The 23,842-nt window shown below is 41.3% G+C and overlaps 1 protein-coding gene across 3 annotated transcripts in view; it reads right to left on the reverse strand.

The window, feature by feature from the left end:
• The window catches only part of LOC102497170 (tumor necrosis factor receptor superfamily member 10A), a 34,667-nt gene that overhangs the window by 4,154 nt on the left and 6,671 nt on the right, over positions 1-23,842 (reverse strand). For 2 of the 3 annotated variants that reach the window (XM_006140663.3, XM_014588923.2), the window contains exons 2-8: positions 15,124-15,223; positions 9,577-9,687; positions 7,901-8,012; positions 6,550-6,809; positions 5,991-6,022; positions 5,374-5,544; positions 23-98 (exon numbers count right to left, since the gene is read on the reverse strand). In XM_006140663.3, coding sequence (XP_006140725.1) covers positions 23-98; positions 5,374-5,544; positions 5,991-6,022; positions 6,550-6,809; positions 7,901-8,012; positions 9,577-9,687; positions 15,124-15,223 — 862 coding nt within the window. The remainder of the gene's footprint in view (positions 1-22; positions 99-5,373; positions 5,545-5,990; positions 6,023-6,549; positions 6,810-7,900; positions 8,013-9,576; positions 9,688-15,123; positions 15,224-23,842) is intronic. The other variant, XM_006140664.3, reaches the window with a different exon arrangement.

Raw genomic sequence — 23,842 nt, forward strand, 5'->3', positions numbered from 1 at the left:
TCACCAGGAACAAGGCACTTACCCTCAATGAAATCAGTATCATTCACAGGAATGAGCCATCTCCTTTTGATCAGAGGTTCTTCGGCTTCTGCAGATCCCTGTAACATACAGTGGAGAACACCCTTGATCTAAGTCAGGAGTCCTGGGTTCTAGTACTGACCTTGGCACCAGCCAGCTGTGAGACATGGGGCATGATGTCACTTCCCCTCTCAGGTCTCCATGGAGGCAATGATAACCCTCCCTCCCAGTGTAGTTCACAGGCTCTGTGTGCTAATGGTTGGTGGTTCATGACATCGGTTATATGTAGTAAAATATGCACTTCCTAAGCGTTCTATTCCAAGTAAACAAGTGTAGCCATTGCCTAGGAAAGACACAGAGCATTCCTACGATCCCAGAAAGTCTTTTTCTGTTGGTTCTGATTGATTCCCACTCATCCCTAATAAGAGACAGTCATTTCCTCATAGGCTTCTTTTTTTTTTTTTTTTTTTTTTTTGAGAGATTTTCACTGTAGGGCGCGTGCGCTCGCCAGACAGACAGAGAGAGACATAGAGACAGAAAGCGAGAAATCACCCCCCAGGGTGGATGGTCACGCCGCAATCCCTTCTCCTCCATTCTCCTCTCGGGATCTTGGGCACGCACGCACACGCGCCCGGCGTGAGTTTTAAGCCACCGGGTCCGGGACACGAACCACGGTCAACTACGTGGGAGTCCAGCGACATAGCCATTACGCTAACTGCTGGTTCCCCTCTTGTAGGCTTCTTATGCAACTCAATAAAACCCTATATATGAGGGTGCTTTGCAAATAAAGGTTTATTCCAAAACCATGAAGGTATACTGGTCAATAATAACGTGCCGTATTAAACATCTCAACAAGGAAATGAAAACACCAGTCTTCATGGAGGCTGGAAAGGCATTTGGTAACATTAAACACCAGAATTCCAATTTTTTCAAAACACCTCAACTAGGAGGCCGTATCTGTAACGCTGAGAATTTCTGTGTGAAAACAAGAGTTGATATCATTGCTAATGGCTACGGGACTTCTTCCCATGAATTCAAATGAAGACTCAAACATCTGTCTACTCTAAGCATCACTGACCCTTGTTCTGAAAGTTCTGCCCTTTGAAATAAGACAGGAAACGAAAAAGGAGCCAAGACTTTTGGAAGGGGGAAGACATAATTATAATTATTTTCAGTGGGATTGTATATCTTAAAAGCTTTGGGGGCTGGATGGTAGCACAGAGATAAAATTCAATGCACAGAAAGGTGATCCACATGGGCATGTCTAGAGACTTCCCTGAGTACACCAGGCTCATGATCCAGGTTGGCTAAGACTGGAGGGTGAATCGTGGTGTCAAAACCCTGTTGGGAATTCTGTTTCTTTGTTTCTCTCTCTGTCCCTCACTATTAGAAGTAAATAAATAAACTTAAAAAAAAATAAGGATTAAACTATACTAAAATATGAAAATATGAATGCATGTCAGGAGGAATGTTAAAAATATAGCAGATAAAATAAATTAGAAAGTAGGATTACTAGAGGATCCAACTCATAAGGATAACAAAAGGCACAAAGGCAGCCCTGTGACACAGTGGTTAAAAGGACCAAATCTGATTCTTTTAATAAACCTGCATAGAGTCCTCGTGTCCCTTGCAGCTTCTCTGTGGCTCTGTGACGTGTCAGACAGGGAGACCCATAGGAAGGATGTGGGACCCCCTAGAAGCTGAGAAATGGATCCTGTCGCCTTTGAGGATATTTGTGTGAACTTCAACAAGGAGGAGAGGGGTTTGCTGGATCCTTCACAGAAGAAACTCTACAGAGATGTGATGTGGGAGACCATCAGGAACCTGGACTGTGCTGGAAAAAACACTCGGGAGAGCAGAATATTGAAGACCAGTATCAAAATGCCAAGAAACAGCTAAGGTAATTTGTATTCATAAGAGAAGAAATTTTCTGCTGAGACTTCCCCCTCCAGACTCATTTCTAGAAAGGCACCAGAAAAGCCAGGCCTACCCTGATATGGATACTGTACTTCAGCTGTGAAATATTGGTTTCCCTGACCAAAAATGAAGATTTTCTGCTGAGACTTCCCCCTCCAGACTCATTTCTACCTCTACACACTAAGTGTCTAGACAGGTCCAAGTGAACAGTTTCCAATCATCTGAATATGATTAGGGTCGGAATAGTCCTCTCTTTACCCTGAATCTGATGCACAAAGAATGAAAATGGGACAGAAGAAAGATTACAAATCACCTCCTTCTGCTCGCCTAGAACACTCAGATTGAACTTCAACAATCAGGAAGAAATGCACCATCTATCAGACGACTAGAAATCAATGCAGGATCACAAGAAATATGGGAAAGTAAGACAATACCTTTCCTCCAAGGGAAAAGAATAACTTCCCTTCATCCTCAGACAGTACAATGAAATTCATGGAAATGTCTGATAAGAATTTTAGAATATTCATAATGACAAAGCTAACAGAGATGGAAGAGAAGAGAGACAATGAACTGCAGAAGAGGCAGGAGAAAAGAGCTGACGAGTTCCAGGAGATGAGGAAATTCTTGCAAGATCTAAAAGAGGAAATGCACACCCTAAAAAAGAATCAAATGGATCTGTTAGAGATGGAGGCTATAATACAGGAAGTCAAAATCTCCCTTGAAAGTATAAAAACCAGACCAGATAATACAGAAAATTCAATCTCAGATGTAGAAGATAGAATCACTGGCCTAGAAAAGTCCACCATGAAGACAGAAAATGGCCAAACAAAATGAGAATAATATACGAGAAATACTAGATACCATCAAACGTCCAAACATCCAGATAATTGGTATCCCAGAAAGCGAAGAGTCTTATAAGGACATTGATAATCCATTCCATGAAATCCTGCAAAAAAAACTTTCCAACCCTAGAGAGGCACTCAAAGATCCAGTCCCAAGAAATACAAAGGACCCCAAATAGAATCAACCCAAAAAGATCTTCTCCAAAACACATTATAGCCAGATTGGCCAAAACCACAAGTTTGGTCAGAGAAATGGCAAGTAACCTACAAAGGATATCACATCAGGCTAACATGGGACCTCTCATCAGAAACAATGTGAGCAAGAAAAGAATGGGAAAATATATTCAAAATGTAAAGGAAAAGTAATGTCAACCAAGAATACCGACAAGATTGTACCCGGCAAGATTACTGTACCCAGCAAGATTATCCTTCATATGGGAAGAAAAGACAAGAATATTCTCAGATAAACAAAACCTGAAAGAATTTACCAACACCAAACCAAATCTCCAAGAAGTTCTCAAGTGAGTGCTATACCAGGAAAATTAAATACAGACACATGGAAATGAGAGTTCAAAAACTAAGAAAATGGCCAACTTAATTATAGAGACACGTCTGGAGTTGAGTATTATATCCCAGAATTTAACAGGGAAGATCGGATCACAACAGAAGATAAGTACATGAAAATGAACTGGTGAAATACCATTTTATGACTTTGGACTAAAACATTGCTGATCTTTTTCTAGGCTTTGTTTTCCAGTTTTAAGGATTTTCATCCCATTTTGAGCTGCTGGTAAGTTCTTGTACCTACTATTTGAACAGAATACTAACCTGTTTCTTGGCTTTAAGTTTTAAGTAAAGTTCCTTTGTATTTCTTTGATTTATTAATTAAAAATTATTGTATTTAATATTATTTATCATTATTGTTTTTTAAATTTTACCAGATAGGGACAGAGAAACAGAGAGGGAAGGTGAAAAAGCAAGCCACCAGGTCCAGGACTTGAACGGTGGGACCTAAAGTCAGACCTGTATTCACTGATAAGTATACATCAGCTGATGTATACTTATCAGTATATATAGATTTTTAAAATGAACTAGTAGAACTATAAACCAATACGTACAATATCATGTAATATTCAATGCCAAAGAAGATAAATATGTGTATATCTTTGATTTGGTTATTATATACTTTATGCATGTCTTAAAAAAATTGTAGCACACAGAGAGACGTTGATTATATGTAAATCAGAAGTCATAATTGGAAATAAAAACGGATTAGAGGAAAGAGACAATGACTCAGAACTCTTCACTAAGCACCTCACTTTATGTGGTATCACAGAACAAATTCCACTAAGATGGCATCAGTATATGCTACAAATCAAACTATTAAAAAACAAAACAAAACAAAACAAAACACCTTCCACTTATTTTAAGTTGAAAGAAAGAACATTATGGGGCCAGAAGGTGGAGTGGTGGTGAAGGTACCTGATAGACCACTGGATACCCACATGTCCTGGACCTGTAGGCTTGCTTTCTCAATTATTTTAGGTTGAAAGAAAGAACATTATGGGGCCAGAAGGTGGAGTGGTGGTGAAGGTACCTGATAGACCACTGGATACCCACATGTCCTGGACCTGTAGGCTTGCTTTCTCACTTTCCCTCTCTCTCTGTCTCTCTCTGGTGAGTGCACATGCCCTATAGCAAATTTAAAAATAATAATAACAAATAAAATTAAGTAAATAATTCTTTAAAGAAAAAAACAAGAAAGGACATTATAAACTTATGAGGAATGAAAAATGAAACACATAACCACACTTGACTATTATCCAATGCCACAGCAAACTGATGAATGGATATGAGCCCAAACTGGACGTGTACCTGTGTGTGTACAGTAAAAGGCATGTCAGCACGTTGGGTTAGAAATTCTATTTCCTGGAAGCCTCCCTACAAACATGATCATAAGAATAGATATTTAGGGACCAGCAGTTAGCATAATGGCTATGTCGCTGGACTCCCACGTAGTCAACCGTAGTTCGCGTCCTGGACCCGGTGGCTTAAAACTCATGCCGGGCGCGTGTGCGTGTGTGCCCAAGATCCTGAGAGGAGAATGGAGGAGAAAGGATTGTAGCGTGGCCATCCCCCCTGGGGGGTGATTTCTCACGTTCTGTCTCTCTGTCTCTCTCTGTCCGGCGAGCGCACATGCCCTATAGCAAAAACCTCTCCAAAAAAAAAAAAAATAGATATTTATGTTCAAATAAATTCAACCTAACAATAACTTCGGAATAAGTACTACTGCAAGGAAGGCTTACTAAGTTCCGTGACCACCAGAGAGTGATGTCACACAGCCCTTATTCAATCCGTAAATCCCCAGTGCCTGCTCTGTGAACAGAGACTAAGAAGCAGAGTGCTCTACAGAGAGGTGCAGTTACCACATGGGTGGCTGCTCCTGCCAACATGTAGCCTTGTCTCCTGCAATCCCTTGTCACCCTCAGTCTCCACTTCCTCCAGAAGAGTTGATGGCATCAGCCTCTCCCTTGATCTACACAGTCCTGGAAAGTTCCAGAAGGGGCAGAGCACAGCATAGTCCAGCCCCACTCACCAGCAGATGCGCGCCCTCTTCTGGGGACTGTACGGCAACAGTGGTTGGGTTTTCTGGCTCCTCGACTTCCCCTGGAATGGTGGACTGTGAGTCTCCACTGCCCAGGATCTCATTCTGAGCATTGTCCTGAGCCCCGGGCCCCACTGGGGGACACGAACGCCAGAGAAAGACCTTGAGAAGACAAAGAAGAGGCTCAGGAGTCCACACGCAGGACTCAGTGGGGTCCCCAGGGCACAGTGGGTCCTCCCCCCAACTCCCTCCCAACAGGGTCTCCCAGGCAAGCACAGGGTCAGCATCTCCTGAATCTGCTGCCACCACAATGACCTTGGTCCTGTCCTAAGGCAGGGCCACACCCCAACTGATCCCCACCCCAGGGTGAGGGCCGTGGGGTGAGGGTATCTCCAAAAGAGCAAGGACAGGGCTGCTGCCTGCCACCTATCTGTGCCAAGCTCAGAGCACCCATGAGCCCCTTAGGGTCAGTCCAGAGTCCCCAGCCTTTTTAGGTAGACAAGACGGCTGGATAGGACAAGTTAGGAGCATGTGCCCACAGGGCTGGGTTGTGGTGGGAAGAAATTCCAGAGCGCCCCATGTCCCAGGTCCTGGAGAAATCAACTCACTGTGTGCCAGTGCTTTGGGTTCCATCTGCCACCTGAAAAGAAGGGAGTCTCCTTAGCAAGTAAATGGCCAGGGACCAGATGCAGACCTCCCTCCCCAAAAGCAGCGCTGGGCACGGGGTGCATGGCGAGGGCACAGATACTGGACAGGAAGCCCTGGGTCTGGGGGACAGAGATGGGGCTGTTCCAACTCTGGGGCCCTCTAGAAAGCAGGAGCAGGAGGGGGAAACGGTAAAAATAATCGTGTGTATGATCTCTGGTTCTGCTCTGACCAAAGGTATGTAAGCCTCCTTGCCTCCTCAGCCTGACCCTTGTCCCCAGGTGAAAACTTAGCTGCCCCTCTGCCCTGACTGGCACCTGAAGATGGGATCTGGCTCTGCCCTCCTAGACTTGGCCCAGAGACGAAGTGACCACCAGCCTCGAGAGAGGAGGGGCAATCACAGGGAGCAAGATGGAGGCAAGGGGAGGACAGGACGTGGGAGACAGGGAGGCACTCTGTCTGTGGGAACTGTGCAGGGGTAGGGCAGAGCATGCCAGTGGCCTTCCTCCAGCCAGCACCTACCTGATCTTCTGCAGGTCCAAGTCCCCAGCAGCAGCGGCAGCACCAGCAGCAGTACAATCAGGACACCAATGCCAATCCCCACCAAGAGTTGGGTATTGTCTGGGACAGGAGAGAGAGAGACAAGAATCCCCGGGCTGGTGGTCATTGCCTCTCCAGGACCTGGGGCTTCCCCATTGGCCTTTATACCTGATCGTTCTGGGACACATTTCAGATCATTCTGGTGGGTACAAGGACTCTCCACAACCATCCCTTCTGGGCACCTAGGTACACACACAGGAAGGAAAAGATGGGTTTTCATGAGGGAGATCTGGCCAGATGGGATGAAAGAGGGACCACCCTTCTGTTCGGGCTTCTCACATCTCCAGAGGCTGCCCCCAACCTTCCCCATTGTGTCTGGGGAAGGAACTGAACACACACAGTTCAGCCCAGTCCAGAATGTTCTCTCAAGGTGCACACTTCCCTAGTCTGCAGACGAGACTCTGTTCTAGGAGGAATCTCACTCCAGGGAAGGTCAGAAACCTGTGTGGCCACAAGCTGAGTCACATCCTACATTCAACCTTGAATACCACAAGTTCTGGTCCTCCAGCTATCTGATCATTTCTACAGATGACAGCAACACCAGTGGTCAGCCACCCAAACCGGGAAAAGACATGTCTTTTTTAAAAAATAATTATTTAGTTTATTTATTATTATTATTATTGTTATTATTATTATATTAAAATTTGATCAGAGAGAGAAAGGGAAAGTGAGAAAGCAAGACACCAGGTCTGAGACATAAACCGCAGTCAGCCTTGTGGGAGTCCAGCACCTTAACTACCACACCACCTCCCTGCCCCAAGACATGTCTTATTAAGGTGTCAGGAGCCAAGAGTGAAGCCAGCTGAGTTGGCTGAGGTCTTTATGGTAATCTAGAAGGAGCTATATACCCAGGGCCTTATTTTGACTTTTGTAGGCCATTGGCATTTTTGTTTTAATGGGGCCCCTGTTTGCAAAAAAAAAAGTTAAAAATTGCATTTGATTAATGAATTGGCATAAAGATGAATGTAAGTCTGGCTGCATTTTATCCATTCCTTTTGAAGTGAAAAATCTTGGCCTCGTGTCTGGAGAGCAAATCAGCCTTGCCAAGGGGACAATGTGCTGAGGACAGGGTGTGGGAAGGGGCTGCTGCAAGGGGGAGGAGTGGGGACGTGCAGATGGAGCAGGAAGGGATGCTGCAAACTCAGAAGACCCCAGTGGTGCCCTGTGGGAGTGGAGGCCCCAGGGAATCAGGAAGGAGAAGAGGTACTAGGAAACTGGGGTCTTCTGGGGGTTCCCTTGAACTGTTGAGGGCCCCTTGGCTTCAGAGCCTCACCTAGTTCTGCACTTATGGCAGAACTCTGGAGAATCTTCCTTCCGGAAAGTACCAGGCTTGCATTGGCATTCTGTGTCCCTGGTCGGGATGCAGGACTGTATCTCTTTTTCATCTGGGAACAAAGATAAAGTTTGGAGAGTGTTTCCCTGACAAATTCTGTAACTCTTCCTCACCACCCAGGCCTCCTCCCACCCAGCTAAACTCAGTTCATCCAGGAGTTCTGAGGGTCAGTCTGTGCAACAACTCATATGGGTCATGTAAATACAACTCCCAACCCCCTCCAGCTAGCACCAATACTTGAGAGTCATACAAAGGAGAATGTGAGTCATTATTTAGTGCGCAGGGATCAGAAGAAAAGTCTTTAAGGTCACAGGGCCAGTAGCAATGAGCATGGTATAATCTGAGACATCCTGGAAGGGGAGGTACTCTTGGCTGAGGTTTCCAAGTCCTGGCCCTCCTAGAAGGAGGGAGGGGCCTTCGAATGTGAAGCCTGAGAGGTTATGCAGCTTCCAGAAGCACAGAGAACAGGGTAAGAGAGTCGTGTCCTAGACAGACCCAAGTCACATCTGAAGCCCAGGCCTTTCCACTCAGCCACACCTTTTCTTAAGTCACAGACTTAAAAGATCCAAGATTTAGCAGTTCCCAGAAGGAAGAGATGAATGTGTGGTAGTATTGTGTGGAATGTTCTGGAAAGGAAAGCCTGAAGTCAGGGAGAGATGACCCTTTGAGGAGAGAAGATAATCCAAGATGAGGAGAATATGATGGAGCTCGAGGATCAGGACAGAATTTGACATGTCCCCTGCAAAAGGTGGCAGTCTGACTACAGGGCAGAAGGGATGTTCAGTGTGGCTCTTCTTCGGTCTGCTCTTGACTGTTACCACACCCTCTGGCCTGTATCTCAGAATTCCCTTCCTCCCATCACCCTTCCTTCTGAGGTCTCCAACAGGTGCAAAGCAGCTGCCACATCCCATGGCAACTTGGGGGGTCCAAACCCCCAAGCAAAGTCCAGGAGGCTCACCTAGACTCAGAGCTGAATGAGTCCTGAATGCACAGGGCTCTTTTAATCCTCTATTCTGGACTTTGGCCAGACTTGCTCTCCCTCTGCCACTTGACTGCCTTTTATCCATCCTTTAAGATCCAGCTCAAACATGCTCTGGTCTGTTGAGCCTTCCCAATTTCCTTCATCAAGTCTCCATCTCTCTATGCAGGCTTTATCTCCGTTCAGCCACCTGAGTCTGCTCCACTACTAGCCCACAGCTGTCCTATGGAAATGCTTTTGTTGTAGTAAGACCCAGCACACTCACTGCCTATCCTGCAATAGATGCTCAGCAAGTGCTTGCCGAGTTTACGACTCAACGGACCAAGGAAGCCGTGGAACTCACCACTGTGACTATGCTTGACGGCACCTACTGGCCTCCTTCCCAAGCAGTAGGTTATTATCCCATCCCTTTGAACTAATGGCTTAAATGATTTCTCTGCAAACTGGCATGCATTATGTTTAATTCTCTATTTTTTAAATTATTTATTGATTCAAAAACATAGTCATGGAACAAGGTATGATGAAAATCAGGTTGAGTTGGAATCCGAGTTTCTGAGCCCATATCAGCTACAGTTCCCACCTCATCCATCCACCCCCCCTCTTCCATCTCTGGGCAAGCAGTCTATGTGTTCTGTACCTTTATTACAAATAGTGCAGTGTATGCACTCCGGTAGATAATTGGAGTGATTGGTGTAGTCTACACCCGGAGTGCATGGCTGACATTCACCGTGTCCGGAGGCATGGTATCCTGAGAAGAAAGAAAAAGGCTGGTGAGTGAATCATTGTAGAATTCACAGAGGCTGGCAGTGGTTACCAAGGGACATTATTTCAGCCTTCAGTGGAATCCAAATAGAGATATCCACTCTACCTGGCCTTGGTTAGTTTGTCAGTTACTGCATACCTTAGATTAGCACTGTTGAGAAAAATATAATACAAACCGTGCATAAAATTCAAATTCATAGTATCCATATGAACATAGTAAAATGAATGAGGTAAAACTAATTTTAACAATGGACCTTTTTTTAACCTAAAATATCTAAAATCTATCCTTTTAACATGTAATCAATATAAAACATTGAGATTTGTACTTTTAAAGAAAATACTAAGTCTTCAAAATCCAGATCTTTTAACAATGGACCTTTTTTTAACCTAAAATATCAGAAATCTATCCTTTTAACACGTAATCAATATAAAAAATTGAGATTTGTACTTTTAAAGAAAATATTAAGTCTTCAAAATCCAGAGTGTATTTTTAACTTATAACATATCCCAACTCAGAGTTGCTATGTTTAAATTGTTTTGTAACCACACAGGTCCCTGAAAACTCACAAAACAGAGTCCTAGTCCTTGTCCTCAATTAATTCAAGGTCAGAATTCATGGTCTGTCAGAGAGAAAAAAAAGGAGCAGAGACACTACGATAATGAGGGGAAAGTCCAGTTAAAGGCCTGTCACCGGCTGTGGGTGGAAAATGGAAGAAAAATTGGGTCCTACCCATAGACAGTCAAAGAATGATCCAAAGAAAGGAGATGTGGGCTGCCCTGGAGAGAAGAGGCGATCTCCAGGCACTGAGCTGACATACGCTGGAGCTGTGACTGACAGCACATGTCCTGAGTCCTGCAACTCCAGAGCATGGCTCCTTCAGGTGACCTCACTGTTCCCTGCAAAACCCCTTTCTCCCCCCTCCCTTGATTCTATCAACATTGAAAGATACTCTAGAAAATTCACCTTTCATAAAAAATGTTCCTTGGACCAGACCTGTAACATTATCGTTAAGTGCTATGGAGAGGAGGCTGAATCCCATGTGGTTGACCAGAGTTCCAGTTACGGCCCTAATGGCTTACATAGTGGGCATGCACACATGCCCAGGATTCTGACAGGATAGAGAATTGGAGGAAAGGATATTGAAGTGTAACCACACCCCTCTGCAGGCTCTCTCTTTGTAGTGCATGCATACCCTCCCTGACATAATAATAATAAAAGTAAAAAACAAAACAAAACAAAACCTTTCTTATAATGTATTAAGAGGAAATTTGCTATCAATGATAAAAATATGATTACTCAATAATAATGACGCTGGGGCAACCAAGGTGATTGCTGATAAATAATAAAGTTTCTTCCTTCTGTTTTCCTTATAAGAAAATGAAGACTAGGTAGATCAATGAATTAATTCTAAAATATGAAACCAAACAATTACTGCAAAAAATACATGAGAAATTTTTTTCTTACAAGTTTGGAGAGGGAAAGGACCTTCTTAGTATGACAAGAAACTTGCTAAAGTCAACTATATAAAAATTAAGAAAACTCAAGAAAGGAATAATGACAAAGAAATGAACTAGAAAAAAAAGATTACTTGGGACACAAATCACATTTAAAAGGATAAATTCCTTAATCTATAGGGATTTATATAAGATTAACAAGAAAATAGTAGTTTTTTGTTCTTTCTTTTTATTTATTTATTTATTTGGGGGGGGGAGATTTCTGGTATATAGCATGTGTACTGTACTAGCCAGAGAGACAGAAAGTGAGAAATCACCCCCCCAGGGGTGATGGCCACCCCACTATCTCTTTTCCATTTTCCTCTTGTGACTTTGGGCACACACACACACACACACACACACACACTCCCGGTGTGTTTCAAACCCTCAGGCTTGGGACTTGAACAGCAGTCAGTCATGTGGGAATCCAGTGCCTTAATCACCACTCCACCTGCTGCCCCAGAAAATTGTAGGTTTGAACAACACTATGTGGCGTGGTCATCCCCCCTGGGAAGTGATTTCTCACTTTCTGTCTGTCTGTCTGTCTCTGTCTTTCTGGCAAGTGCATGTACCCAATAACAAAAACCTCTAAAAAAAAAATTTAAATAAATTAAAATAAAAAACACTCGGTTGTGTGTTCATGCATGCCCAAAAATCTCAAGAGGACAATGGAGAAGAATCGTGGTATGACTATCCCTTCCAGGAGTGATATATCTCCCTCTCTCTGCAAGTGCGTGCGCTCTACAACAAACTTTTTTTAAAAAAATTACTTAAAAATAAATAAATAAATAAATAAATAAATAAATAAATAAATAGACAAACTAAGTAAACATTATATTATAGTGTTAAAAAAAAAGAGAAGAATATTTTCCCCCTACAAATAGGTCTGTTCTCACCACTTTCATTCAGCATTTGACTTGGGGTTCTAACCAGAGCAATTAGGCAAGTAAAAGAAATAAAAGGCATCTAGATTGAAATGGAAAAGGCAAAGCTATCTTTATTTACAAGTACATGATATTATCTGTAAAAGTCCTGAATAATTTACTAAATCAACATTAAAAAATGGTCAACAAGTTCAGCAAAGTTACAGAATACAACATCAATATCCTTCCAATGAACAATCTGAAAAATGAAATTAAGAAAATAATTTATAATGCCATCAAAGAGCATTACATATTTAGGAATAAGTTTTTAAATAAATATAAAACCTATAGTATAAAATCTACAAAAAAGGGAGACAAATAAGAATAATCTAAATAAATGGGAAAATGTCTCATGTTCATAAATCAACAGACTTAATTAACAACAGGTCAGCAGGTGACATGGAAGATAAGGCACTGGATCCCATTAGCCTGCTGCATGCTTTAAGTACCAGACCTGACAGCTTGAAAATCATGCCAGGCAGGACCAGCAGATGGTGCAATAGTTACGCTGCTGGACTCCCACAGGGCCAACTGCATTTTGAGTGCCAGAGGACAATGGAGAAGAATCGTGGTATGACTATCCCTTCCAGGGGTGATATATCTCCCTCTCTCTGCAAGTGCGTGCACTCTACAACAAACTTTTTTTTAAAAAATTACTTAAAAATAAATTAATTAATTAATTAATAGACAAACTAAGTAAACATTATATTATAATGTTAAAAAAAAAGAGAAGAATATTTTCCCCCTACAAATAGGTCTGTTCTCACCACTTTCATTCAGCATTTGACTTGGGGTTCTAACCAGAGCAATTAGGCAAGTAAAAGAAATAAAAGGCATCTAGATTGAAATGGAAAAGGCAAAGCTATCTTTATTTACAAGTACATGATATTATCTGTAAAAGTCCTGAATAATTTACTAAATCAACATTAAAAAATGGTCAACAAGTTCAGCAAAGTTACAGAATACAACATCAATATCCTTCCAATGAACAATCTGAAAAATGAAATTAAGAAAATAATTTATAATGCCATCAAAGAGCATTACATATTTAGGAATAAGTTTTTAAATAAATATAAAACCTATAGTATAAAATCTACAAAAAAGGGAGACAAATAAGAATAATCTAAATAAATGGGAAAATGTCTCATGTTCATAAATCAACAGACTTAATTAACAACAGGTCAGCAGGTGACATGGAAGATAAGGCACTGGATCCCATTAGCCTGCTGCATGCTTTAAGTACCAGACCTGACAGCTTGAAAATCATGCCAGGCAGGACCAGCAGATGGTGCAATAGTTACGCTGCTGGACTCCCACAGGGCCAACTGCATTTTGAGTGCCAGACTTGGTGACTCGAAACTCACAATGGTGCATGTGTTTGCATGCCCAAAATCTCAAGAGGAGAATGGAAGAAAAGGAATTACAGCATGGCCACTATCCCTGGCGGGTGATTTCTTGCTTTCTTTCACTCTGTCTCTCCAATGAGCACAAATGCCCTATAGCAAAAATCTCTCTTTAAAAAAAAAAAAAAAGGAAAGAAAAGAAAGAGAAAGAAAATCATGCCAGGTATATGAGCATGCATGTGTGCCCAAAATCCCAAGAGGAGACTAGAGGAGAAGGGATTGTGGTGTGGACATCTCTCCTGGGGGGATAATTTCTCACTTTCCCTCTCCCTCTCACTTTCTGGCTCTCTCTAGTGAGCACATGTACGCCCTATAGCAAAAATATATTAAAAACGAAAACAAAACAAAAAAGACAGCATTGTTAAGATGACAGTACTCTCCAAACTGCCAAACTGCTCTACAGAGTCAACACAATCCCCACCAGTAACAAAGGTGACATCTTTCTAGAAAGTGACAAGCTGATTCTAAAACACATATGGAATTGCAGAGGACACAGTATAACCATAATAAGCCTAGAAAATAGAAACAAAGTAGGAAGACTCCCACTTTATGAATTCAAAACTCACAAAACAATAGTATTCAAGACAATGTGGTATTGGCAAAATGAAAGGCACAGATCAACAAACACAATGAGACTATGAAAATAAACTCAGAGGAACCAGCAGGTGGCATGGTGGTTAAGGCACTGGACTCCTACATGGCCAACCATGGTTTGAGTCCCAGACCTGGTGGCTTGAAAATCATGCCTGGTGCATGTGGGTGCATGCCCAAAATCCCAAGAGGAGAATGAAGGAGAAGGGACTGCAGAATAGCCATCCCTGCTGTGGAGTGATTTCTCACTTTCCCTCTCTCTCCTTCTCTCTCTCCAATGAACTCTCAGGTCCTATGGTTTAAAAAAAAAAAAAAAAATTAAAATTAAAAAATAAATCCATACAGGGAACAGCAGATGGCCTAGACTTTAAGGCAGCTGAATCCCACATGGCTGACTTCACTATTTGAGTTCTGAACCCAGTGGTTTGAAAATGATACCGAAAGGGGGACCAGCAGGTGGTATGGTCGTTAAGGTGCTGAACACTCCCACATGGCCAACCACGGTTTGAGTCCCAGACCTGGGAGATTGCTTTCTCACTTCCTCTCTCTCTCTCTCTCTCTCTCTCTCTCTCTCTCTCTCTCTCTCTCTCTCTCTCTCTCTCTCTCTCTCTCTCTCTCTCTCTCTCTCTGGCTATATTAAAATAAGAGAGTGAATAAATAAAATTAAGTAATTCTTAAAAAAAAAAAAAAGAAAGAAAGAAAATGATACCGAAAGAATAGCTGTTAGACACATGGTGGGAGACAACTGTGCAACTGGATAGCCACATGCAAGAGAATGAAGTTGGACCCTTACCTGATACCATTTGCAAAAATTAACTCAAAACAGATCAATACCTAAATGTAAGAACTAGACCTACAAAAATCTTAGCAGAAAATACAGGAACAAATCTTTGTGACCTTGATTTGGCAAAAGATTAGTCAGTATCCACTGAATAAAAAAACAGGAATGTAGGAAAGAGAAGAACATGGAGATAGGGTAGTATAAGGGACTAGAGGTCAGTCTCACTGTACCTGGTGGACACAGTCTATCCGAGTGGCTATTATACTTCCATCGTTGGGGAGCAGCTGATCGATCAGGAAATGTGGTGATTATGGCTGAGTCAAGTAGGACCTGTGGGGACAAAGTTGGGACTGAAATGAATGGCTTCCAGATCTCACCCATCACAAGATCCATCTCTCATTCCTTCTCCCCCAGCTTCCAAAAATCATACAAAACTTGGATTTTTCTCCAGGTTCCAAAAACTCTCAACCATTTATTTGTATAACATTTGTCCCATTGCTTTCTGGGGCTAGCTAAATAATACACACTTGACAAATGCCTTTATTCTTTTTATCTTAGGAAAAAAAAAAACAAAAAAACAAAAAAAAACCACCTTTTGGGCCAGTAGATGACACGGTTAAGGCAGCAGGATCCCACATGGATGACTACACAGTCAGAATACTTAATCTCCTGTTAAGCGCTGCTTTTGCTGCATCCCATAAATTGACACATTGTTTTCATTTGTTTTAAGATATTTTCTCTTCTTTTTTTAAAGAATTATTTACTTCAGGACCAGCAGATAGTGAAATGGTTACATAGCTGTATTCCCACATGGTCGACAGCAGTTCAAGTCCCAGATTCGGTGGCTTAAAATCATGCTGAGTGAATGTGCAAGTGTGCCCCACATTCCAAAAGGAGAATGAGGGGAGAAGGGACTGCAGCATGGCCATCCCCTTTGGGTGTGTGTGTGTGTGTGTGATTTCTCGCTTTCTGTCTCTTTGTCTCTCCGGCGAGCACATGCACCCTATAGCAAAAATCTCTCTCAAAAAAAATTATTTATTTAATTTTATTTATCATTATTATTCATTTTAAATTTGCTACAGGGCACATGCACTCATGAGAGAGAAAGTGAGAAAGCAAGCCAACAGGTCCAGGACTCAAACTGCAGTCAGCCATGTGGAAGTCCAACCCCTTAACCACTATACCACCTACTGACCCCAATATTTTCTAATTTCTCTTGTGATTTCCTCTTTGACCCATTAGCTGTTTAAAAGAGTGTTATTTAATCTTCATTTATTTGCAAATTTTCCAGTTCTCCTGTTACTGACTTTTCGTTTCATTTTGCTATAGTTAGAAAAGATACTTTGATAAAAATGTGTATTCTAGTTTTGGCAGGTGAACTGTACCCACACACACTCTTACTTTTACTAATGAGTTGCGTAATATGCAAGCTTTTTAAAAATCAGAATGTTTTAATGGTAGACAATGGTTTTCAGGTTTAAAAATACACTTGAGGGGCTAACAGGTGGCTTGGTAGTTGAGGATTCTGGACTCCCACGTGGCTGGCCATGATTCCAGTCCTGGACCTGACAGCTTGCTTTCTTACTTTCTCTCTCTCTCACTCTGTCCCTCTCTGGTCAAATTAAAATAAATAAATATATAAGGTTAAATAAAATAATTCTTTCAAAAAAAGAAAAAAGACACTTTGTAAACAGTGTTCCGAAATAACATGTCAGTGTCCCATTAAATGCCAGAGAGTGACAGAAAAAGATAAAAGAGTAGCACAGTTACTCAGAACAAAATCTTTGTGCAATAAATTACATCATAAGAAAAAGTGGAGAGAGACCAGCAGTTAGCATAATGGTTATGTCACTGGACTCCCATGTAGTCGACCGCGGTACGAATCCTGGACCTTGTGGCTTAAAACTCATGCCAGGCGCGTGTGCGTGCGTGCCCAAGATCCTGAGAGGAGCATGGAAGAGAAGGGATTGTGGTGTGGCTATCCCCCTGGGGGGTGATTCTCGGTTTCTGTCTGTCTGTCTGTCTGGCGAGCGAATGTGTGGTTTCTGTCTGTCTGTCTGGCGAGTGAACGTGCCCTATAGCAAAAACCTCTCTAAAAAATAAAAATAAAAAATAAGAAAAAGTGGAGAAATTTGAATGGAATCTAGGATTAGCTGATAGTATTGTATTGATGTTAACTGACTGATTTTAAAGACTGTATTGTGGTTTGGGGCGGGGGGGATATTTGTTGGAAATATCCACTAGAGTGCTCAGGGGTGATGTACATTCTGTGGGCAACTTGCTCTCAAACAATTCAGGAAAAAGTGTTTAGTATAGTTGTTGCACATTTTCTGTAATCAAAAGGTACTTTGAATTAGAAAGTTAAATTGAAGAAGAGAAAGGGGAGTGGGGGAAGGAGACTAAAACAAAAACAACTCACGTTGAGTTCAGTTTGACTGCCGGATTTAAACAAAATAAAATGTGGCCCTCTTCCACACAGAAGTCAAGTCTTTGGTGACACCTGTAAAATGTGTGTCCTCAAGCTGTTTGTGTCATTTTTTGTTTTTACAATCCTATTCTCTTGTATATTACCTGGCCTGTGAGGACAGACGCCTGACGTTTTTATTTTTTAAAAAATTTGTAAAGCGCCTGGAGGCAGTCATGCCTATGGACATTCACAGACTATTTTGACTTATTGATAATGGGACGTTTTTTACATCTTGTCGCTTGCATAATATCTTTGTAATATATATGAAGCCTCTTTATCTCTGTTAAAGTACATTCTTTTCTGACCTCGACAACCTTCCTTTTCCAATCACCAACCTAAAAACACTTGCTCCTGGAACCAGCAGATGGCGTAATGATTACACCGCTGGACTCCCATGTAGTTGACTGCGGCTCAAGTCCCGGACCCAGTGGCTTAAAACTCACACCGGGTGCATGTGCACGTGTGCCCAAGATCTCGAGAGGAGAGTGGAAGAGAAGGGATTGTGGCATGGCCATCCCCCTGGGGGGTTATTTCTTGGTCTCTGTCTCTCTGGCAAGTGCACACGCCCTATAGCAAAAATATTTAAAAAAGAATGTAAAAGGAGTGATCTCAAAACAAGAGTAACATTTAACAGAAAGATGCTTTAAAAAAAAAAAAGTTAGTACACCGCATTAAAATCCTTAAATTTCAGGACCAGCAGTTAGCGTAATGGCTATTTCGCTGGACTCCCATGTAGTCGATCACGGTTCACGTCCCGGACCCGGTGGCTTAAAACTCACGCGGGGCACGTGTGCATGCATGCGCAAGATCCCAAGAGGAGAATGGAGGAGAAGGGATTGCGACATGGCCATCTCCCCTGGGGGGTGATTTCCCACTTTCTATCTCTCTGTCTGTCTGGCAAGTGCATGCGCCCTATAGCAAAAACCTCTCAAAAAAAAAAAAATCCTTAAATTTACAGACTGATTTCTCCTTTCTTAAATTTTTATTTATTTGTTTATTTATTTTGGAGAGTTTTTTTTGCTATAGGGCACGTGCACTTGCCAGAAGGACGGAGAGAGACAGAGAGACAGAAACCGAGAAATCACCCCCGCCCCGGGGGGAGATGGCCATGCTGCAATCCCTTCTCCTCCATTCTCCTCCTGGGATCCTAGGCACGCACGCACACATGCCAGGCGTGAGTTTAAGCCACTGGGTCTGGGACTCGAACTGCGGTCAACTATATGGGAGTTCAGCAACATAGCCATTATGCTAACTGCTGGTCCCAAGATCTTTAGTGAATCAGTAAAATGTGAGGGGGAAGACATTTTAGAAAATGGTTAAAAGAATTATTTATTTCAACTCCTTATAAAAACTTAACAAAAATAAATTTAAAACTGTCTCAAAAAAACCTACAAACTGCTTCTAAAATTAAAAAGGTACCCAAACTCCCTTTTCCAAACAATTTCTGTCTTTTCCTATCCCCTCTCTTTCCAAAAAATAAACTTAAAAAATATATATATTGACAAATCAGTTAACATAACAGTTATTATTTGGGGCCAGCAGGTGGTGTGATGGTTAAAGGTGCTGGATTCCCACATGGTCTACTGTGGTTCCAGTTTTGGAACTGGCTGCTTGCTTTCTCACTTTCCCTTTCTCTTTCTGTCTCTGTCTGGTAAAATTAATACTAGTAATAACAAAAAATGGATAAATAATTATTAAAAAATAGTTATTACTAACAAATTCAACTCTAGTTCATTCTCTAAGACACTATAGGCCAAACTATAAGCACATAACATAATTAAAAAATAAAAAATAAAAAAATAGCCTTGTTACAATGCACAGAAAAAAAGAGTGGACAGCTCATATTAAAAGATATTAGTCTGCTAGAGTGTTTTTTTTCTTTTTTTGCATTTTGTTTAAAGACAAAAGTCTCAAGTACATAATTAATTTAATAATCAGCTTAAGAGGGTGTGTTTCATCTGATGGAACTCCTTGATTTACAAAATATTACATAACAGGGAACAGCAGTTAGCATAATAGCTATGTTGCTGGACGCCCATGTAGTCAACCGCGGTTCGAGTCCTGGACCTGGTGGCTTAAACTCATACTGGGCGTGTGGGCGTGTGTTCCCAAGATCCCAAGAGAAGAATGGAGGAGAAGGGATTGCGGCGTGGCCATACCCCCTGGGGCTGATTTCTCTCTTTCTACCTCTCTGTCTCTCTCTCTGTCTTTCTGGCAAGCGCACGTGCCCTATAATGAAAACCTCTCAAAAAAAAAAAAAAATTACATAACAAAAATTTTCTATTAAAAAAAAAATCATCAGTTTTCTGGCAGTAGTCAGCCTAAAGTCTTTTTTTTTATTATTTTAATTTTAATTTTTTTGCTCACAGTCAGCAATTTTTTTTTCCCTAGAGAGATTTTTGCTATAGGGCATGGGTACGCTCAGAGAGACAGGGAGACAGAAAGTGAGGGGACCAGCATAATGGCATAATGGCTATCATAATAGCGTAATGGCTATGTTGCTGGACTCCCATGTAGCCAATCATGGTTCGAGTCCCAGACCTGGTGGCTTAAACTCATGCTGGGCGCATGTGTGTGCGTGCCCAAGATCCTGAGAGGAGAATGGAGGAGATGGGATTGCAGCGTGGACAGCCCCTGGAGGGGGTGATTTCTCACTTTCTGTGTCTCTGTCTCTCTCTTTCTGGCGAGTGCACACGCCCTATAGCAAAAACCTCTAAAAAAAAAAAACTTTCCACTTGGCTTTTAACTCTTGCAAAAACAACAAAAAATTTAAGTCAATAAAATGATTTTGTTCTACCTTTTAAAAAATTGCTTAAAAAAAAAAAAGACATGTTTTGCCTCCTCTCTGGGCCTAAGTCACACATATTTGTGCTTAAAAATAAACCACATTAATTATTATTTTTTACAAAGTTAATTATTTCTGTCAATACTTGTATCCTGTGAAAAGCTAGATTTACTCATTAGTTTAGTAGATGTTCTATGAAAATGAAGAGAATTGTGTTTCTTCCTTCCAGATCTTTCTGCTTTTCTCTCTTTCCTTACTGTACTGTCCAGGCCTCTGAGTACAGTGGTTACTATATGTGATTTGGATGAACATCCTTAGACTTGGTCCCAATCATCAATGAAACGCTTTCAAGATTTTACCATTTTAAACAATGTTAGCTATTGCTTTTTAAAGAATTATTTATTCTTTTTTTTTTTTTTTTTAGTTTGACCAGAGAGAGACACAGGGGGAGAGAGAGGGGGAGAGAGAGAGGGAAAGTAAAGTGAGAAAGTAAACCACCAGGTCTGGGACTCAAACCGTAGTCAGCCATGTGGGAGTGTCCAGCGTCTTAATCATGACACCACCCGCTGGTCCCAGCTATGGCTTTTAAATAAAGTTTATTTATTCATTTCTCCCATGAGAGAGAGAAGGAAACAGAGAGACAGAAAGAGAGAAAGAGATGGGCATTCCCAACAGGGTTTTCATCCAGCCTCAGCCAGCACAGATTATAGACACACACACGTGCACCCAGCATATACAGGGAGACCTCAAGATACAAACCTGAGACACCTTCTTATACGAGTTCAGTTGTGGCATTGTCTGGCCCCACTGTAGCTTTTTATAATTACTTTACCAGACTGAAGAAGATCCCTTCTGTTCCTAATATAAGAATTTTTATAATGATGGCCATTAAATTTTGTCAATTTTTTGCATTAATTAACATGTTAATAAGGGCTTTTCCTTCACATTGTCAATATCATGAATACCACTGATTAATTTGCACATGTTAATTCAACTTTTTCCTGGACTAAAGTCCACTTACACATAGTATATATTCTTCTTTACGTATTTCTGGATTCAACTGGCTATTTTTTCCTAGCAATTTTTGCTATAGGGTAGGTGGCCTCACTGGAGAGACAGAGACAGAGAGACAGAAAGCAGGAAATCACCGCCCCCCCTCCCCCCAGAGGGATGGCCACGCCACAATCCCTTCTCTTCCATTCTCTCAGGATTTTGGGCATGCACACACACGCGCCTGGCATGAGTTTAAGCCACTGAGCTCAGGACTTGAACCATGATCGACTACATGGATATCCAACGATGTAATTATTCTGCCATCTGCTGGTCTCAACTGGCTATCTTTTAATTAAAGATTTATATCTATGTTGGATATTGATCAGTGTAGCCATCTGTCTCTCTGTCGCTGTCTTTCTGGCGAGCACACATGCCCTATAGCAAAAACCTTTCCAAAAAATAAAAAAAGAAAGAAGAAAAGATTACCATTATATCTGGCTACTTTGCTAAGTGGTATTTTTTCAAGGAATTTGTTCATTTCGTCCAAGTTGAAAGTACTAGAAATTACTAAGGAGTTTCATACCACCCTGTCATTATCCTTTTAACGGCTGTACAACTTACAATAGCCAAACATAGCAATCACTGAGTTTTTGTTTATTTGTTTTATTTTTTTGTTTTTGTCATAGGGTATGTGTGCCCGCTGGAGAAAAAGAGTGAGCTCCCCCTTAGAAGGGATGGTCATGCCACAATCTCTTCTTTCCCCTTCTCTTGGGATTTTGGGGGTGCATGCACACATGTCTGGCATGGCGTGTTTCTCAAGGCACCTTCGTCTGGAACTTAAACATGGAGACCAGGAGGACCAACCAATCAATGATTTCTGGTATTAGTATTTTGTGCTCTTGTTGCTTTTTTCCTTTTGAAATTTGGTTCAGTAATTATTTTAATTTTGTGAATTATTTCAGAGAATTCACTTTTGGTTTGTCAATTCCTTTTATTGTTTGCATTTTATTTCACTGATTTCTACACTTACTGTTTCCTTCCTGTAACTTCCTGTGAGTGTAACTTACACTTACTTTATGGGTGATTAATGTGGATCTTCAGGTTACTGATTTGTATGCCTTCCTTTTTTTTTTTTTTTAAAGAACTTTACTCATTTATTACATAAATCATTCCTTTAAAATGAGCAAATCAATCATCATTTTTTATTTACCTGTAGGTAAGTAAAACTTTCACTAAAATTAATTTTTGAACATTTTATCACCCTAAAAAGTAACTGTACTCAGAGGAGAGTACAGTTCACCCCATTTCCTTCCCCAAACCACCATTCATTTAAAAGAAACACCGGAACTCAAGCAGCTTACCCAAAAACAAAAAAGATCAACCCGATTAAAAGACGGAAAAATGAGCTGAACAAAAAACTCTCTAAGAAATACATATGAACAGCCAAAAAGCATATGAAAAAATGCTCAACATCCCTCTGTACAAGGGAGATGCAGATCAAAACCACAATGAGATACCACCTAACCACAGTCAGAATGGCAAAGATTAAAAAAAAAAAAAAAAAGGGAAAGTATTCACAGGGTTGTGGTGAAAGAGGAACTCTCCTACACAGTTGGTGGGAATGTAAATTGGTCCAGCCACTGCTGAAATCAAAGATCTACAAACAGAACTACTGTAAGTTCCAGCAATTCCACTCCTGAGTATCTACCTAAAGGATAAGAGAATGCTCAGTTGGAAAAGTGCTTGCACATCGATGTTTATTGCGGCATTATTCACACCACAGTCCTGTCTCCTCCAATTCTCCTTGTAGGAGTTTGGGCACACACACACACACACACACACACACACACGTCCAGTGTGTTTTTCAAGCCACTGGGTCCAGGACCTGAACCACACAGTTGGCTATGTAGAATCCAGCCACCTTAACGCTCACGCTACCAGCTGGCCCTGATTTGATAATTCTATCAAGAGCTAAGAAGGAATAAAATGGCTTCCTTTTAGTTCTGTTGTATTTTTCCTTTGTGTTTTTTTAAAGCTCTATTGTTAGGTGCATATGCATGTATGATTATTATGTCTTCTGATGAATTGACACTTTTAACACTACAAATGGTGTGTTTCTCTTTTCTTTCTTTCTTTTTCTTTTTCAATCTCTGGTAATAATCAGACCAAGGGGTGGTCAGAGATCTGAGACCGTGTCAACCCCACAGATGTGGCCTGAGGGCTGTGTGTGTGAGACACAGAGATTGAGAGAAAGTTCGTACCATATCCTGCACAGACTGGTAACTCTGACTTCTTTCGGAAATAAGTCATCAGGGAGTTTCCTTGCCTTGTTCTTCCCCACCCAAGTGTTGCAGGTGTTAAGACTACCCTGGAGCCCAGCATGGAGCTCAAACTTGGTATTTCCTCTCTAGGGCATACACACCCTAAAAGTGTACCTGTTGTCCTTAAAAAAAAAAAAAAAAAAAAAAAAAAGAAAGAAAAGAAAAAGAAAAGTTTATTTAGACAGGGTCTTGCTCTGTGGTGATCCTCCTGACTCATTCCGGAGTAGCTGTGACTACAGGCATGTACCACCACACCCAGCTCTTGCTCTGTTAATCTTAAACCAAACAGTTATGTCAGTGTCAGACTTGTTCTCAAGGTCTTCCTGTGGTCTGAGATCTGTTTTTCCTGAGTTTTTTTTTTTTTTTTTAATTGTTGTTTTCTT

Source organism: Tupaia chinensis, unplaced genomic scaffold (assembly GCF_000334495.1).
Source record: "Tupaia chinensis unplaced genomic scaffold, TupChi_1.0 Scaffold000039_1, whole genome shotgun sequence".
NCBI lineage: Eukaryota > Metazoa > Chordata > Mammalia > Scandentia > Tupaiidae > Tupaia > Tupaia belangeri.